General features: G+C 34.7%; 1 protein-coding gene across 1 annotated transcript in view; it reads left to right on the top strand.

Moving 5' to 3' along the window:
• The window catches only part of SPAG16 (sperm associated antigen 16), a 1,020,752-nt gene that overhangs the window by 22,903 nt on the left and 978,555 nt on the right, over positions 1–19,294 (top strand). The window contains exon 6 of the mRNA XM_059168131.1: positions 18,650–18,757. Within this exon, the coding sequence (XP_059024114.1) occupies positions 18,650–18,757 (108 nt within the window). The remainder of the gene's footprint in view (positions 1–18,649; positions 18,758–19,294) is intronic.

Raw genomic sequence — 19,294 nt, 5'->3', positions numbered from 1 at the left:
CTTCCAATATTCTGCTACTTATTAACTCAGTTTTCTTATTGTTAAACTGGGAGTAATTATGCATAATATTATTAACTCCTAGGGAGTGAGGTGATAATTAAATGAGACAATCTATATTAAAGAGCTGTGTAAATCACAAAGTGCTTTGAAAATGTCAGCTATTATCATCAATATCTCTAAAGACTATCATCCTTGGATTTTTTTTAATCATCACTCATTAATATTTTTGAAATTCAGCAATGATGAGGCATAAAGGAAGACGTGAAAAGGGAAATATTTCACTCTAAGTTTAATTTGAATTGCTATAATTTAAAAAAATGGTCTTTTTCTCTGTTGTAAGCAATGCCTATTTTAGAACAGAGGTTTTCTTTATCTTGCTACAAGTGTTATCTAAAATGTATTTTTGTGTGATAAATATATATATGTATGTATATGTATGTGTGGTGATGGATGTTAACTATATTATTGTGATCATTTTGCACTATATCTGAATATTGAATCATTGTGTACCTGAAACTGGTACAACATTACCAGTAAATTATACCTTGATTTTAAAAAAAGCTTTAGAAATAAATGTTTAAATTACATCCATTACATAGATGTTTTTAAGGGGGAAAAATATACTATTAAAAAGTGTTTATAGTTACTTTGAAGGTAAAAGTATATACTAGATACTGGAGAGGAATAATGTAAGTAGCAGTTTGATCATTTTTTTCCTAAAAAATAAGATCTATTAATTAAAAAAGTTTATATACTGTAAAGTATACAGATGTTTAACATTCAGTGTGTTTTAATTAACATATATACCCATATAGTCACTGAGTCAAATCAAAATTATAAAACATTTCCATCACAGCAGAAAATTTTCCTGTACTCCTTTTCTTAGGCAATTAATGTTCTGATTTCTACCACCATCTATTGGTTTAACTCAGTCTTGAAGTTCTTTTGAAAGGACTCATATAGTATGTACTCTTTTCGGTTTGTCTTCTTTCAGTTAAGATTTTTGAGATTCATCCATAGATTTGTAAGTATCCATAGTTCGTTTTTAAAATTATTAAATGGTATTGCATTATGCAAATATATCATGATTTGTCTATTTATACTTCATTTGACAGAAATTTGGGTTGTGTCAAGTTTCTGCTTTATATATGATGCAATTATGACATTCTTATGTAAGACTTTTTGTAGATACATAATTTCATTTCCCTGGGATGATGGGGTAGTTCCATAAAAACTGCTGAACTGTTTTCCAGAGTGGTTTCCAAGTTTGATATTCTTTCTTGAAAAAGAAGAATATAACAATACTTTTATGATAAAATGCAGACCATTTTTCATTTCATTTATCTATTATTTTTTATTGTATATATATTTGAATACTCAATTTTACTTACTTTTAAAATTTTTTTAATACTCAGTTTTAATGTTAAGGTCATAGTAGACAAACATGTGAAAAGCCATTTTTGGTAACTTTTGACCGATTATGTAATCAATTAAGTTCCCATAAGAATTTATTTCTGAATTACACATTTGTTTGTAATTTGGTTATTGTGACCACTTCAGACATGTTAAAGAATAGACAAGACCTCCAAATGCAATTTCTTACAAAGTTACTATTATACACTTAAACATATTTTGAAACTCAACATCATGAATTTAATTCACTTTCTCATTTTCTTGACATCTGCTTCAATAATTCTTAGATTTAGAATTACTCCTGTTTTCGATATTCCCCAATGGTTTCCTAATGTTATTTTTAATTTTTGTTTTAATTTCAGTATAGTTAACAGTGTTATATTAGTTTCATGTGTACAATATTGTGATTCAGCAGTTCTATACACCGTTACTCAGTGTTCCGCATAAGTATACTCTTAATAGTGATGCATGGTGACAGATGATAGCCATATTTAAGGAGAGTACAGCATAACAGAAATTGAATCACTATGTTGCACATGACTTATTTCGCTTTGCGGAATACCCTTTAGTCCATCTATGTTGTTCCAAAGGTTACCATCTCATCCTTTTTTATGGTGGTGTATTATTCCTGTGTGTGTGTGTGTGTGTGTGTGTGTGTGTGTGTGAGGCATCTTCCTTATCCATTCATCTGTTCATGGACTCTTAGGTTGCTTCCATATATTGACTATTATAAATAATGCTGCAGTAAGCTAGGGGATGTATATCTTTTGGAATCAGTGTTTTCACTTTCTTTGGGTAAATACTCAGTGGTGCAATTAGTGGATCATATGGTATTTTAGTTTTTTATTTTTTGAGATTCCTCCATACCTTTTCCACAGTGGTTGCACCGATTTACATTTACCCCAATAGTGTATGAGGGTTGCTTTTTTCGACATCCTTGCCTAAACTTGTTACTTCTTTTGTTTTTCATACTAGCATTCTGATAGGTGTAAGAGAACATCTCATCATGGTTTTGATTTGCATGCACTTGATGATTAGTGATGTAGAGCATCTTTTCACATGTCCATTTGTATGTCTTCTTGGAAAAATGTCTATTCAGGTTCTCTTATTTTTAAATTGGTGTTGAGTTGTATAAGTTCTTCATATATTTTGGATATTAACCCCTTACTGGATATATCATTTGCAAATATCGTCTCCAATTCAGTAGATTGCCTTTTTGTTTGGTTGATGGTTTCCTTCACTGTGAAAAAGCTTTTTATTTAGATGCAGTTTTAATAGTTTTTTTTTCAGATTTTATTTATTTGAGAGAAGGAGAGTGAACGTGAGCAGAGAAGGAGGGGCAGAGGGAGAGGGAGAGGGAGAAGCAGACTCGATGCTGAGCAGGGAGCCTAACGCAAGGCTCCATCTCAGGACCACAAGATCATCACCTGGGTTGAAGGCATCACCTGGGTTGACTGAACCACCCAGGCAGTCCTCAATAGTTTATTCTGACACAGTCCCAATTCTAGGAAGAAAAGTAACATGGTAAAGAAGACAGAGATAAATGGGGTGCAGTTTTATATAGGGTGGTGAGAGAAATCCTGTCTGATACCTGAAGAAACTGAGGGAGGCCATGTATGAAGTTGGGAAAAGGGAATTCCAGGCAGAGGGGAAATGAAGTACACAGAGCCTGTGGTGGGCACAGCTTGGCTTGTTACGGGGCTAGTAAGGAGACCATAGTCATTGGAACCAGGGGATAAGTGGTAGAGCCCTATGTTAGAACTTTGCTTTTTTTCCCAAGTGGTATGTGAGGCCAATGGATAATTTTGAAGAAAAGCATAATGTGAGCTTGTTTTTGTTGGAAAATAGACTGGATGGAGGGACATGATAAAAATATGGAATACGTTATATCCTGCATAACTTTCTTGTAGGTTGACTTAACTGGTTATAGCATAATAATGAAGTCAAACATAATTTTATGGAACAGTTAGGTTCTTTAAAGGACAGTATTTGCTGTTGTCAAACTCAGCATTACTAATACCACTCGAACTTTCACTGAGGACAAACATTGATACCAGGTCAGGTATTGTGGAGAAAGCTACGCAACTACTTGATTCTCTCCCCCTTATTAGCTATAATAATATAATTACCATTTAGTTTCCTCATATGTAAGTCAGAAGGTATTAATGGTCCTTGAGGGGAATCATTTTAAAGTGTTTAGCACAATGTCTGTCACATGGTGAGTGCTCAGTAAAGATTAAACCAGTATTCTATATTATAGTACACTTTTTTCCTTTCATAACATTCACTAGTTCATAGTTACAGAAGTTTATATTTTATTTCTTTACTAATATTCTCTGTACTCTTGTGAACTTGATGAAGGCAATGGTTGTGCTTGACTTACCTATCATAGAGTAATGAACATAACCATATTTCTGGCATTCTTATTTCATCTGTACCCCCAACCACACCCTACCCTAAATCTCCTTAGTGTAATACATTATTTTTTATAGTTCTTTTTTGAGTTATAATTTACCTATATTGGGATGTATGAGACTTAGCTGCATAATTTTGACAAACAGTTAAATTCTTGTCACTTTCATAGCCATCTCAATGTAGAACATTTCTCTCTATCCAGAAATTTCCGTGTCCCTTCTTAGACATCTCTGCCTCTGCAATCACAGAATATATGTTTCTTTGTATTTGACATTTTACATTCAGCATAAACTCTGTAAAATATATATGACTTTTGAATTTATCAGTAATTTATTCTTCCTTATTGTTTTGCAGTATTCTGTTATATAGTGTATGTCACATTTTGTTTATTCTTTTTCTATTGGATTGTTGGCAATTGTGGTTCCTAATGAATAACTCTGCTATGAAGATTTGTGTACAAAGCTTCTTGTGGAAATGTGTCTTCTTTATTTTGGTTAAAAATTTAGGAGTGGAATTATTGGATCAAAGGGTAAGTGTGTATTTTTAAGAAATTGGCTTGGTCGGTTGGGTGGCTGCCTTGAGCTCAGGTCATGATCCTAAGGTCCTGGGATCAAGTCCCACATTGGGCTCCTTATTCAGTGGGGAGCCCGCTTCTCCCTCTGCCTGCTGCTTCCCCTGCTTGTGTGTGCTCTCTCTCTCTCTCTGACAAATGAATAAAATCTTAAAAAAAAAATCGACAGTCCATTTTCCAACATTTACTTGGGTCATTTTACATTCTCAGTAGCAGTCTATGAGCATTCTCGTTATTCTACATTGTCTCCAACATTGAGTGTTGTTAGTGTTTTTCATTTCAGCCATTTTACTAATTGTATAATAGCAGCTTGTTGTGGTTTTGATATGCATTTTCTAATACCTAATGATATTGAACATATTTGTATGTGTGTGTGTGTGTGTGTGTGTGTACTTATTGGCTTTTCATCTTTCTTACTTTCTGTGTAAGTCCGGCCCATTTTTGGTTGGATTTTTTATCTTATTGTTGAGTTGTAAGAGTTCTGTACATATTATGGGTATATATCTTTTGTCAGGACATTGTGAATATTTTCTCCCAGCTATGGCTTCACTCTTTATAATTTTATAATTATAGTTTCTTTATAGTGTCTTTGGGTGAGCAGAAGTCTTATATTTTGAATAAATTTAATATAAAATAAAATAAAAATATTTTAAAATTTTAAATATTTTAATATTTCATAAATATTAAAAGTATAAAACAATTTAATATAAAAATAAAAATTATTTATTTTTAATAGTATTGCTTTTGATATTTTGTCTGAAATACTGTTGCCTACTCCCAGGTCTTGGAGGTAGTAGTCTCTGTTCTCTTCTAAAACCTTTAAAGATTAAGAATTTTTATTTCAGCCTGTATCTATCATTCATTTTTGTATATGGTGTAAGGTAGGAGCTAGAGATTAATTTTCTTTTCTAAAGGAATATAAAATTGTTCTAGCACCATTCTTAAGAACATTTTATCCATCATTGAATTTTTTTGGAATTTTTATTGAAAATCATTTGGTCCTATAATTGTGGGTCTATTTCTAGACTCTGTTTTGTTCCATTTATTTGTCTGTATTTTAGTACCACCCTCTTGATTACTGTAGCTTTTGGTAAGTTCTTGAAGTCAGGTCACATTAGTCCTATAACTTTGTTGTTTTTCAAAGATAGTTTGGCTATTCTGGGTCCTTTGTATTTCCATATAAATTTTAGAGTCACTTTTGTCAATTTCTGTAGATAGGTGGGAGTTTGAGATTGAGTTGAATTTGATTCATTGAATTCTTGATTGAGTTGAGAAGAATGTATGTGTGTATGTGTATGTGTACATGTATATTTACATATACATATATATTTTTAAGGATTGATGTATTCATAGATTTTAGTTTCTTATCTCATGGTATATCCCTTCATTTGTTTAGATTATCCTTAACTTAATACTGTGTACGTATGAAGGAGCTTGAAATTTATACCTTTGCATCCTTTGCATCTAATTATCTAATTTATATTTTGTTGTTATTTTGTGAGCTCCATATAATGGGAGTGTCCTGTGATTACCATAACCCCAGGGCATACCTCTGACAAGTAGGAGAGGCTTAAATGAATGTGTGCTATTAACATTTTGCCTTTTTAGTTAAGCTTTTCATAATTTTTAGAGTAATTGATGATTTTGTCCCTTTTATACCATTCCCTTGGAGTAGACATCATTTTCCCTTCATAATGGAATTTTTAATAACTTTCCATAAAGTTAAGTTTTGCTTCATTTAGAGTATTGCTGTCTTTTGCTGGGCTTCTATGTTAGAGAAATGCAGACTAGAAAAGTTTTATTGAGTGTGTACTGAAGGTTTGACAGAAAATAAAGATTGACCAAGATTGCTAATTAGAAGATTAAAATGTACCATTTGAAAAATAATGAAAGACTTTTTTAATCTTCTGTCAGAAAATATGGACATAAAAAAGACTAAAATTAAAAAGCAATTAATATTGAAAATTTAGGTGCTTTACTAAGTAGCCCTAACTTCACTTACAAAATTCAGTTCTATAGAAGGTCAAAGAGCATCCAGCTTTTCCAAAGACCCATTTAATTTAATGACTTTCAGAAACAAACACTGTGGAAATAAAGATAATAATGAGGCCTATAAAATTTTATGGTTTAGTGTTTAGGTAATTGCTTGTTAAATTAAGAAGGTATTTTTTTCTGAACATGGGTGTATCTCTTTCTTTTTTGGTTAAGTATATAATGAAAGTTTTCCTCAAATATGATTGAACTCATTTTGGCTATCCAACAATTATTCCAATATTAATATTAGTGAGTAAAATGAATTCATTTATATCCAGTTGAAACAATGAAATAATTGGTAATTGTGTAATACTGTTACCAGAATTTACTTTGATTTGTGTTTGTACATGAGAAAAATGCATGACAAAGATGGCCTACTTTGGTGCAAATAAACAAGAAAATGATTGTATGCTTCCTTTTGCCAAATTATAACAAAATAACTCAATAAATCTATTATTAAGTGGTCACTTAAAATACTTAGTTAAAACTTTTCAGTTATCAAAATTATTTTACTGGGGGCATTAATTTAAAAATAATTTTTAAGAGCCCACTATTAAATCACATTCATAATTTGAAATATGGAGACTTTGGGACAGTGCTTTTGTAATATAAAAACACGAGTATTTTAATATTTTATGCTTTAATTGTAGATTTGGGTATGTTGGTTTCCTGAAGTGAGAAAATTAGTCATTCTGCCACCTCATTAAGAAAAAGCCTGTAAGAAGTATGTTCTAAAGAACATTTGTTTGATTAACAAATCTAAATAGAATGTTCATCGAGTAAGTTTTACATCATTGTACTTAAATAGAATCTCTGGTATCTTAGTAGATTTGTTTTTAAATCAAAAAGATGCCGTATTAATAAAATATTGTATAGTTTAAAATGTTAATTGCTTATATGAATATTATAAATTTTACTTTTTAGTGCAACTTTTATTTTCTTTTTATTAAGCGGATGGGCAGCAGGAAGGTCATAAAAGAAGCATCACCATGAAATGAATCTAAATTGTTTTACTGAGTAGACTTCATTTGTGCAAATAGAAAGCAAGTCCCTGAAAACCAATTTAATGGTCAGAAATCTTTAAGGTCTTTACTTCAATCAATTCTTATGCTTTCTTTCCTGGGATAAGTACAAATAGGCCTGTAAAGGTGTATAAAAAGGGAGCTGATGCAGTGCTGCATATTTGTAGTTTTGCTTAAGATAATTTGCAAAAAAAATTATTTTTTAAGTACTTTTAAACCTAGTCTGTATGGCTTTATATTTCAGATAAGAGAAATGGAACATTAACTCATTTATAGAACTCATCAAGTTTTTGAAAGTAAGACCACTTTAGTAGACTCAAAATAGATGTTCATGAAAGTTTAAATTCTTTTATAAAGTTTTACAGTGTTACTAATAAACACGTACCCTGATATTTTTTGTCCATTAAAAGATATTTATCTACTGGCAAACCTCCTATTTTAGGTAAATAAATCAAGCTGTTAGAGAAATTTAGTATATCTTTTCTGATATACTAAATAGTAATAGTGATGTGATGATAACAGTAATATTTATTGAATATTTTTATGTGCAAAAAGGTATGTGAACCGTTTCTTGTACCTTCAAAGTTGTTTGCAAGGAGGTGAAGTTGAGGTTAGATGGTGGTGGTAGCCTGTGGGGACTAAGACTTATTGTTTATATACTTGTGATAAAAACTACAACTTTTTTATTATTAGAATTGATTTTATTATAAACTTGGTATGTCATCATTTCCTGTCTGAAAGGACATCTATGTACATTTTCATCCTTAAAAGATCCAACTGAGTGTCTGCTACTTAGACATATGTACTATATTAGTCTTTTTAATAATAAGGAAATATAATTAAATACATATATTCAGAATACACTAAAAAAATGGAATATTGAGTATTGAAGAGTTAGGCTTTGTTCACATTTCCAAACAGATATAACTTGGGCTTTCCTTTAAAAAAAAAAAAAACCAAAAAACAAAACAAAAAAAACTACAACATTGGCAGTAAAATAAAGAACATGTCCAAAAAAGGATCGTGTTAAAAAATGGGGGAGTTTGAGCATTTGAGGAGAAGGGAAGAAAGAAAGTTGGAAGAATGGATGAGACACTTTCATCATATGCCATATGGGACTTGATCTTGCAGTAACAAGTCCCACTGATCACAATATGCCCCATTAAAGGCCTGAAAACCTAAACTCATCCCACTGGCAGCATTCCAGTCTCTGCTCCTCAGGGATTGCTTTGACATAGTTCTTCATGCAGAAATACACATTTTTTGCAGTTATTTTATGTGAATCTGTATTTTGAAATTCTGTAGTACAGAGAAGCAGATTTGTTCCATTGTGACCTCTTACGAGATGTAAGCACATGAATTCAGTGCACCCATTTTTCAGGACATGAGAGTCTCAGTCCAGTAGCACTTTATCAGTTAACTAAGACTGTTGTGTAACATTATAATTATATTTTACATTATTATATTGAAACCAACTTATTGTGGAAGTAGATGAAACATTCCCATTAATTTTTTACCTACAGCCTAGGCTTAAAAAGAATACCCTTGTTTGCTTTCTATCAGGGGTTTTCAGAAGGTCTATCCAGTTGAAGAATGTTTCTGTATTACAACACTGATACTAAAGAACTTTTCTCATCAAGTTACCAATTCTTCTATTGCTGTAATCTACAGGTGGCACATATTTCTCATATGTATTACAAGAATAAAATCTGTGTTTCCCAGAACATACATGCTTTCTTTTTCACAATTATCAGAACTAAGTAACCCAGTATATTGTCTTTTAACTATATATTCAAGCATTTTGTAAGTCTTTTCCTTTATTTGTAATTATTTTGAGTTATCCTGTTTTAAATATATATTTCAGTTTTATAAACAAGTTCTTTTTGGAAGTAGATGGAATATAAATTACTTTGGTCCATATATTTAATTTCTTGTTTTCTTAAATGAAGTGTGAATGACTATTTTTGAAGCTATAGGTGGTGACCAGTTTATCTCCCAATCCTACAGGTACTGTGTTGCTTAGAATCCTTCAGTGTGAATTATAACAGAATCTTTTTTTTTTTTTAATTATCTTTAGAATCACTTAATACTGGATTTAAACTGATAATTACATACTTTTTTCAGAAAAGAATAAGTAGTGTTATTTTTTAAAAAGATTTTTTATTTATTTGACAGACTGAGATCACAAGTAGGCAGAGAGGCAGGTAGAGAGAGATTGGAGGAAGCAGGCTCCCCGCTGAGCAGAGAGTCCAATGCGCGGCTCGATCCCAGGACCCCAGGATCATGTCCCGAGCTGAAGGCAGAGGCTTTAACCCACTGAGTCACTCAGGTGGCCCTAAGGAGTGACTTTTTAAAAGTTTTTATTTAAATTCCAGTCAGCTAACATACGGTGTAATACTAGTTTTCAGGTGTACAATATAGTGATTCAACACTTCCATCCAACATCCAGTGCTCATCATGAAAAATTCACTCCTTAATTTTCATCACATATTTAACCCATCCCTTCATCTATCTCTTGTCTGGTAACTATCTGTTTGATCTCTGTAGTTAAGAGTCTCTCTTTTTTCCCCTTTCTTCCTTTGTTTTATTTATTAGATTCCACATATAAGTGAAATCGTCTGGTATTTTGTCTTTCTCTATTTCACTTAGCATAATATTCTCCAGCTCCACCCATGCTGTTGCAAATGGAAAGATTTCCTTTTTTAGGGTTGAGTAGTATTCCGTTGCATCTATATATCACATTGTCCATTATTGATGGATGTCCATCAATAAATGGATGTTTGGGCTATTTCCATAATTTGACTATTGTAGATAATGCTACTCTAAACATCTTGGGGCATGTATCCCTTTGGGTTAGTGTTTTTGTATTCTTTGGGTAAATACCAAATAGTGCAATTGATGGATTATAGGATAGTTGTATTTTTAACTTTTTGAGGAACGTCTATATTATTTTACAGAGTGGCTGCCACAGTTTGCATTCCCAATAGCAGTACAAGAGGGTTCCCCTTCTTCCTCCATATCTTTGCCAACACCTGTTGTTTCTTATGTTGTTGCATTAGCCATTCTGATAGGTATGAGGTGATATCTTCTTATAGTTTTGATTCACATTGCCCTGATGATCAGTGATGTTGAGAATCTTTTCAGGTGTCTATTGACCATCTGTGTGTCTTCTTTGGAAAAATGTCTATTCATGTCTTCTGCCGATTTTTAAACTGGATTATTTGTTCCTTAGGTGTTGAGTTACATAAAGTTCTTTATATAGTTTGGATACTAACCATTTATCAGGTATAACATTTGCAAATATCTTCTCCCATTCTCTACATTGTCTTTAACTTTTGTTGATAGTTTCCTTCGCTGTGCAGAAGATTTTTATTTTGATGAAGTCCCAATAGTTTATTTTTGCTTTTGTTTCCCTTGCCTCAGGAGACCTACCTAGAAAAAAGTTGCTATGGCTGATGTCAAACAGGTTACTACATTTGTTCTCCTCTAGGAGTTTTATGATTTCAGGTCTCATGTTTAGATCTTTCATCCATTTTGAGTTTATTTTTGTGTATGGTGTAAAAAAGTGGTCCAATTTCATTCTTTTGCACATTGCTGTCCACTTTTCCCAAAACTGTGTGTTCAAGAGACAGTATCTTTAATATCCAAAGATATATTCATTGGATATTCTTTCCTGCTTTGTGGAAGATTAATTGACATATGTTATAGGTTCATTTCTGAAGTTTCTATGCTCTTTCATTGATCTATGTGTGTATTTTTGTGTCAGTACCATAGTTTGGATTACAATAGCCTTTTATTTTAATTTATTTTTTAAATTAATTAATTGATTAATTTTTTAAAATAAACCTATAATGTATTTTTATCCCCAGGGGTCTGTGAATCGTCAGGTTTACACACTTCACAGCACTCACCATAGCACATACCCTCCCCAATGTCCATAACCCCATCCCCCTTTCCCAACCCCCCTCTCCCCAGCAACCCTCAGTTTGTTTTGTGAGATTAAGAGTCACTTATGGTTTGTCTCCCTCCCAATCCCATATTGTTTCATTTATTCTTTTCCTACCCACTTAACCCCCCCCCCCCATATTGCATCTCCACTTCCTCATATCAGGGAGATCATATGATAGCTGTTTTTCTCCAATTGACTTATTTCGCTAAGCATGATACCCTCTAGTTCCATCCACATCGTCGCGAATGGGAAGATTTCATTTCTTTTGATGGCTGCATAGTATTCCATTGTGTATATATACCACCTCTTCTTTATCCATTCATCTGTTGATGGACATCTAGGTTCTTTCCATAGTTTGGCTATTGTAGACATTGCTGCTATAAACATTCGGGTGTTTATAGAACACTACGGATCACTACGTTTGTATCTTTAGGGTAAATACCCAATAGTACAATTGCTGGGTCATAGGGTAGTTCTATTTTCAACATTTTGAGGAACCTCCATGCTGTTTTCCAGAGAGGTTGCACCAGCTTGCATTCCCACCAACAATGTAGGAGGGTTCCCCTTTCTCCGCATCATCTCCAGCATCTGTCATTTCCTAACTTGCTAATTTTAGCCATTCTGACTGGTGTGAGGTGATATTTCATTGTGGTTTTGATTTGTATTTCCCTGATGCCGAGTGATATGGAGCACTTTTTCATGTGTCTGTTGGCCATCTGGATGTCTTCTTTGCAGAAATTCCTGTTCTTGTCTTCTGCCCATTTCTTGGTTGGATTATTTGTTCTTTGGGTGTTGAGTTTGCTAAGTTCTTTATAGATTTTGGATATTAGCTTTTTATCTGATATGTCATTTGCAGATATCTTCTCCTATTCTGTCACTTGTCTTTTGGTTTTATTAACTGTTTCCTTTGCTGTGCAAAAGCTTTTGATCTTGATGAAGTCCCAATAGTTCATTTTTGCCCTTGCTTCCCTTGCCTTTGGTGAAATTCCTAGGAAGAAGTTACTGAGGCTGAGGTCAAAGAGGTTGCTGCTTGTGTTCTCAAGGATTTTGATGGAGTCCTTTCTCACATTGAGGTCCTTCATCCATTTTGAGTGTGTTTTCATGTGTGGTGTAAGGAAATGGTCCAATTTCATTTTTCTGCATGTGGCTGTCCAATTTTCCCAACACCATTTATTGAAGAGGCTGTCTTTTTTCCATTGGACATTCTTTCCTGCTTTGTCGAAGATTATTTGACCATAGAGTTGAGGGTCCATTTCTGGGCTCTCTATTCTGTTCCATTGATCTACGTGTCTGTTTTTGTGCCAGTACCATGTTGTCTTGATGATGACAGCTTTGTAATAGAGCTTGAAGTCCGGAATTGTGATGCCACCAACTTGGGTTTCTTTTTCGACATTCCTTTGGCTATTCCAGGTCTTTTCTGGTTCCATATAAGTTTTAGGATTATTTGTTCCATTTCTTTGAAAAAAATGGATGGTACTTTGATAGGAATTGCATTAAATATGTAGATTGCTTTAGGTAGCATAGACATTTTCACAATATTTATTCTTCCAATCCATGAGCATGGAACATTTTTCCATTTCTTTGTGTCTTCCTCAATTTCTTTCATGAGTACTTTATAGTTTTCTGAGTATAGATTCTTAGCCCCTTTGGTTAGGTTTATTCCTAGGTATCTTATAGTTTTGGGTGCAATTGTAAACGGGATTGACTCCTTAATTCCTCTTTCTTCTGTCTTGTTGGTGTAGAGAAATGCAACTGATTTCTGTGCATTGATTTTATATCCTGACACTTTACTGAATTCCTGTACAAGTTCTAGAAGTTTTGGAGTGGAGTCTTTTGGGTTTTCTACATATAGTATCATATCATGTGCGAAGAGTGATAGTTTGACTACTTCTTTGTCGATTTGGATGCCTTTAATTTCCTTTTGTTGTCTGATTGCTGAGGCTAGGACTTCTAGTACTATGTTGAATAGCAGTGGTGATAATGGACATCCCTGCCATGTCCCTGACCTTAGCAAAAATGTTTTCAGTTTTTCTCCATTGAGAATGATATTTGTGGTGGGTTTTTCATAGATGGCTTTGATAATATTGAGGTATGTGCCCTTTATCCCTACACTTTGAAGAGTTTTGATCAGGAAGGGATGCTGTACTTTGTCAAATGCTTTTTCAGCATCTATTGAGAGTATCATATGGTTCTTGTTCTTTCTTTTATTAATGTGTTGTGTCATACTGATTGATTTGCAGATGTTGAACCAACCTTGCAGCTCTGGGATAAATCCCACTTGGTCGTGGTGAATAACCCTTTTAATGTACTGTTGAATCCTATTGGCTAGTATTTTGGTGAGAATTTTCGCATCTGTGTTCATGAAGGATATTGGTCTGTAATTCTCTTTTTTGATGGGATCCTTGTCTAGTTTTGGGATCAAGGTGATGCTGGCCTCATGAGTTTGGAAGTTTTCCTTCCATTTCTATTTTTTGGAACAGTTTCAGGAGAATAGGAATTAGTTCTTCTTTAAATGTTTGGTAGAATTCTCCTGGGAAGCCATCTGGCCCTGGGCGTTTGTTTGTTTGGAGATTTTTGATGACTGTTTAAATCTCCTTACTGGTTATGGGTCTTCAGGCTTTCTATTTCTTCCTGGTTCAGTTGTGGTAGTTTGTATGTCTCTAGGAATACACCCATTTCTTCCAGATTGTCAAATTTGTTGGCGTAGAATTGCTCATAGTATGTTCTTGTAAGTCTTTGTATTTCTTTGGTGTTAGTTGTGATCTCTCCTCTTTCATTCATGATTTTATTTATTTGGGTCCTTTATCTTTCCTTTTTGATAAGTCTGGCCAGGGGCTTATCAATCTTATTAATTCTTTGAAAGAACCATCTCCTCGTTTTGTTGATTTGTTCTATTTTTTTTTCATTTCTATTTCATAGATTTCTGCTCTGATCTTTATGATTTCTTTTCTTCTGCTGGGTTTAGAGTTTCATTCTTGTTCTTTCTCCAGCCCCTTTAGGTGTAGGGTTAGGTTGTGTACTTGAGATCTTTCTTGTTTCTTGAGAAAGGCTTGTACCGCTATATATTTTCCTCACAGGACTGCCTTTATTGTGTTCCACAGATTTTGAACTGTTGTGTTTTCATAATCATTTGTTTCCATGAATTTTTTCAATTCTTCTGTAATTTCCTTGGTGACCCATTCATTCTTTAGAAGGATGCTGTTTAGTCTCCCTATATTTGGATTCTTTCCAAATTTCCTCTTGTGATTGAGTTCTAGCTTCAGAGCATTGTGGTCTGAAAATATGCAGGGAATGATCCCAATCTTTTGACACCAGTTGAGACCTGATTTAGGACCCAGAATGTGATCTATTCTGGAGAATGTTCCATGTGCACTAGAGAAGAATGTGTATTCTATTGCTTTGGGATGAAATGTTCTGAATATATCTGTGATGTCCATCTGGTCCAGTGTGTCATTTAATGCCTTTATTTCCTTGTTGATCTTTTGCTTGGATGACCTGTCCATTTTAGTGAGGGGAATGCTAAAGTGCCCTACGATTATTGTATTATTGTTGATGTGTTTCTTTGATTTTGTTATTAATTGGTTTATATAGTTGGCTGCTCCCACATTAGGGACATAGATATTTAAAATTGTTAGATCTTCTTGTTGGAAAGACCCTTTGAGTATGATATAGTGTCCTTCCTTGTCTCTTACTATAGTCTTTGACTTAAAATCTAATTGATCTGATATAAGGATTGCCACCCCTGCTTTCTTTTGATGTCCATTAGCATGGCAAATTGTTTTCCACACCCTCACTTTAAATCTGGAGGTGTCTTCGGGTCTAAAATGAGTTTCTTATAGGCAACATATAGGTGGGTTTTGTTTTTTTATCCATTCTAATACCCTGTGTCTGTTGATTGAGGCATTTAGCCCATTAACAGTAACTATTGAGAGATATGAATTTAGTGCCATTGTATTGCCTTTAAGGTGATTGTTACTGTATATTGTGTCTGTCCCTTTCTGATCTACTACTTTTAGACTTTCTCTTTGCTTAGAGGACCCCTTTCAATATTTCCTGTAGAGCTGGTTTGGTGTTTGCAAATTCTTTCACTTTTTGTTTGTCCTGGAAACTTTTAATCTTTCCTATTTTCAATGATAGCCTAACTGGATGTAGTATTGTTTGCTGCATATTTTTCTTGTTTAGTGCTCTGAATATATCATGCCAGCTCTTTCTGATGGCCAGGTCTCTGTGGATAAGTCTGCTGTCAATCTAATATTTTTACCATTGTATGTTACAGACTTCTATTCCCGGGCAGCTTTCAGGATTTTCCCTTTGTCACTAAGACTTGTAAATTTTACTATTAGGTGATGGGGTGTGTGGACCTATTCTCTTTGATTTTGAGGGGGGTTCTCTGTACCTCCTGGATTTTGATGGTTTTTCCTTTTGCCATATTAGGGAAATTCTCTCCAATAATTCTCTCCAATATACCTTCTGCTCCCCTCTCTCTTTCTTCTTCTTCTGGAATCCCAATTATTCTAACGTTGTTTCATCTTATGGTGTCAATTATCTCTTGAATTCTGCCTTCGTGGTCCAGGAGCTGTTTGTCCTTCTTTTGCTCAGCTTCTTTATTCTCCATCATTTGGTCTTCTATATCACTAATTCTTTCTTCTGCCTCATTTATCTTAGCAGTGAGAGCCTCCATTTTTATTGCACCTCATTAATAGCTTTTTTGATTTCAATTTGGTTAGATTTTAGTTTTTTTTATTTCTCTAGAGAGGGCTTTTATATCTCCCAAAAGGGCTTCTCTAATATCTTCCATGCCTTTTTTGAGCCTGGCTAGAACCTTGAGAATCTTCATTCTGAACTCTAGATCTGACATTACCAATATCTGTATTGTTTAGGTCCCTAGCCTTAGCCTTTAGTACTGCCTCTTGTTCTTTTTTTTGTCGTGAATTTTTCTGCCTTGTCATTTTGTGCAGATAAGAGTATATGAAGGAGCAAGTAAAATACTAAAAGGGTGACAAAGACCCCAGCAAAATACGCTTTAACCAAATCAGAAGAGACCCTAAATCATGGAGGGGTGGGGGAGAAAGGGGATAAAAAGAGGTTCAGAAAAAAAAGAGAGACCATCAAAAAAAGAAAACAAATGAAAAAATATAAAAAAGAAAAAAAAATATATATAAGATAAACTAGTTAAAAAATGTTAAAAAAGAAAAGGGTAAAAGTTAAAAAAAATTAGCAGAAGAAAAAAAATTGAAAAAAAATTAACTGCAAGATTAAAGAATCATTAGGAGAAAGCCATGAGTTCCGTGCTTTGCTTTCTCTTCCTCTGGAATTCTGCTGCTCTCCTTGGTATTTAACCTGCACTCCCTGGTATGTGAACTTGGTCCTGGCTGGATTTCTTATTGATATTTTGGGGAAGGGTCCTGTTGTAGTGATTCTCAAGTGTCTTTGTCCCAGGCGGAATTGCACCACCCTTACTAGGGGCCAGGCTGAGTAATCTGCTCAGGTTTGCTTTTGGGAGCTTTTGTTCCCTGAATGCTTTCCGTAGAGTTCTGTAGGACGGGAATGAAAATGGCAGCCTCCCAATCTCCGGCCTGGAGGAGCTGAGGGCTTGGGGCCCCAGTCCTCAGTGTGCCCTCAGAGAATAGCGCCCAATCACTCCCGTCTCCCTGGCCTCGGACCATGCTCTGAGCTCACCCAGCCTGCAACCGGTTCAAGGTAACCCTGAGCTGTAAGCTCAATGTTGGCTCTGTCTCTGTAGCCAGCTTCCCCGTTCCAATACCCGCAAGCTCTGCGACACTCACACCCCCGATCCTTCTGTCACCCTGCGGGACCTGAGGCTACACTGACCCCACGTGGGCTTCACCCTGGTTTAGCCTCTGGAGCGATGTCCCTCAGTGGAACAGACTTTTAAATGTCCTGATTTTGTGCTCCGTTGCTCTGCGGCTTGCTGGGAGCCAGCCCCTTCCCCCATGGTCTATCTTCCCGTCGCTTTGGTTTCACTTCTCTGCCAGTCCTACCTTTCAGTAAGTGGTTGAATTTTTGTTTCTAAAATTGCTGTTCTTCTTGTCTTCGATCTCCCATTGGATTTGTAGGTGTTTGCAATATTTAGATAAGCTATTTAGCTTATCTCCTGCTACCTGATGTAGTCTCTGCCTGCTACCTCTCCGCCATCTTGACTCCTCTCTCTACAACATCTATTTTTGTTTTTTTAAACATTTTTATTTATTTATTTGACAGACAGATCACAAGTAGGCAGAGAGGCAAGCAGAGAGAGGAGGAAGCAGGCTCCCCACTCAGCAGAGAGCCCGATGTGGGGCTCGATCCCGGGACCCTGGGATCATGACCCGAGCTGAAGGCAGAGTCTTTAACCCACTAAGCCACCCAGGTGCTCTTACAACAGCTTTTTAATGTAAGAAGTCCAAACTTGTGATCCCTCCAGCTTTGCTTTTCTTTTTCAAGGTTGCCTTGGCTATTTGTTGTCTTTTGTGGTTCCATATAAGTTTAAGGATTGTTTGTTCTGTGTGGCAAATGCTACTGGTATTTTGATGGAGATTGCATTAAATGTGTGGATTGCTTTGGCAGACATTTTAACAATATTTGTTCTTCCAGTTCATCAATACACGGGATGTCTTTTCATTTCTTTGTGTCATCTTCAATTTTTTTCATCAGTGTTTTATGGTTTTCAGACTTCAGCTCTTTTACCTCTTTGGTTAGGTTTATTCCTAGGTATCATGGTTTTAGTGCAATTAAAAATAAGATTTATTCCTTTATTTCTTTTTCTGCTGCTTCATTATTAGTATATAGAAACTCAGTAGATTTATGTATGTTGATTTTGTATCCTGGGACTTTACTGAAATCATCTGTTGGTTCTAGCAGTTTTTTGGTGGAGTCTTTGGGGTTTTTCATCTAGAATATCACGTCATCTGCAAATAGTGAAAGTTTGACTTCTTCCCTCCAATTTGGATGCCTTTTGTTTCATTTTTTTTTTCTGATTGCTGTGGCTAGGACTTCCAATAATACTATGTCAAATAAGAGTGGTGAGAGTGGACAACACTGTCTTGTTCCTGAACAGAGGAAAAGCTCTCAGTTTTCTCTCAATTTGGTTGATATTGCTGTGGGTTTTTCATACATGATCCTTATTATGTTGAGGCATGTTATTTTTAAACCTACTTTGTTTAGGGTTTTTATCATGAATTAATGTTTTACTTTTTCAAATGCTTTTTTCAAATTAGTAGTGATTTTTAAAATTATTATTTTCAGCAAGGCCAGAGAAGATCTGCTGAAAACTCAAAAAGAGCGTGATTTTCACCGAATGCACCATAAGCGAATAGTCCAGGAAAAGAATAAATTAATTAATGACCTCAAAGGGTAAGCTGCTAATATTTGTTGGCGTATTTATTAAAGAGTTATTTAATTAATGTTAAGTACACTTGGCTATGGCAGAAGGTTTGAGGTAAAACAATCATTCAACATTTATTGAGTGTTTACTGTTTGCCAGACTATACTATGTGTGTGAAATACAAAAACAAGTTTAGGTCCTTGCTCTCAAGATTCCCAGAGACTTCTAGGGTGTGTGATAGGGGAGGAGTTAAACTGCAATATTCTACAGTGTTATTATGCTAACCAAGGATGGTCACTCTAACCAGAATGAGGTGTAAGAAGGTTCAGGAACCTATTTGTAGAGGAATTCTGAAGTATTAGTTAACAAATGGAGTGGGGAGCAGGGTGCTCTGGACAGACAGTACATACTGTGCAAAGGCACCAAGTCATGAAGAAATATGGCATATTCACCATATTTTATGCATAGCAAATAAGTGCAAAAGCTGTTTTACAGGAGTGACATGGAGAGGGTGCATATACTGAATGGCCTTGAATTTACGCAGAGGTTTTAGAAATTATTTTAAA

Source organism: Mustela lutreola, chromosome 3 (genome assembly GCF_030435805.1).
Source record: "Mustela lutreola isolate mMusLut2 chromosome 3, mMusLut2.pri, whole genome shotgun sequence".
Classification (NCBI taxonomy): domain Eukaryota; kingdom Metazoa; phylum Chordata; class Mammalia; order Carnivora; family Mustelidae; genus Mustela; species Mustela lutreola.
Note: the sequence above shows the minus strand (reverse complement) of the source record. Positions and strands in the feature narration are given on the sequence as shown.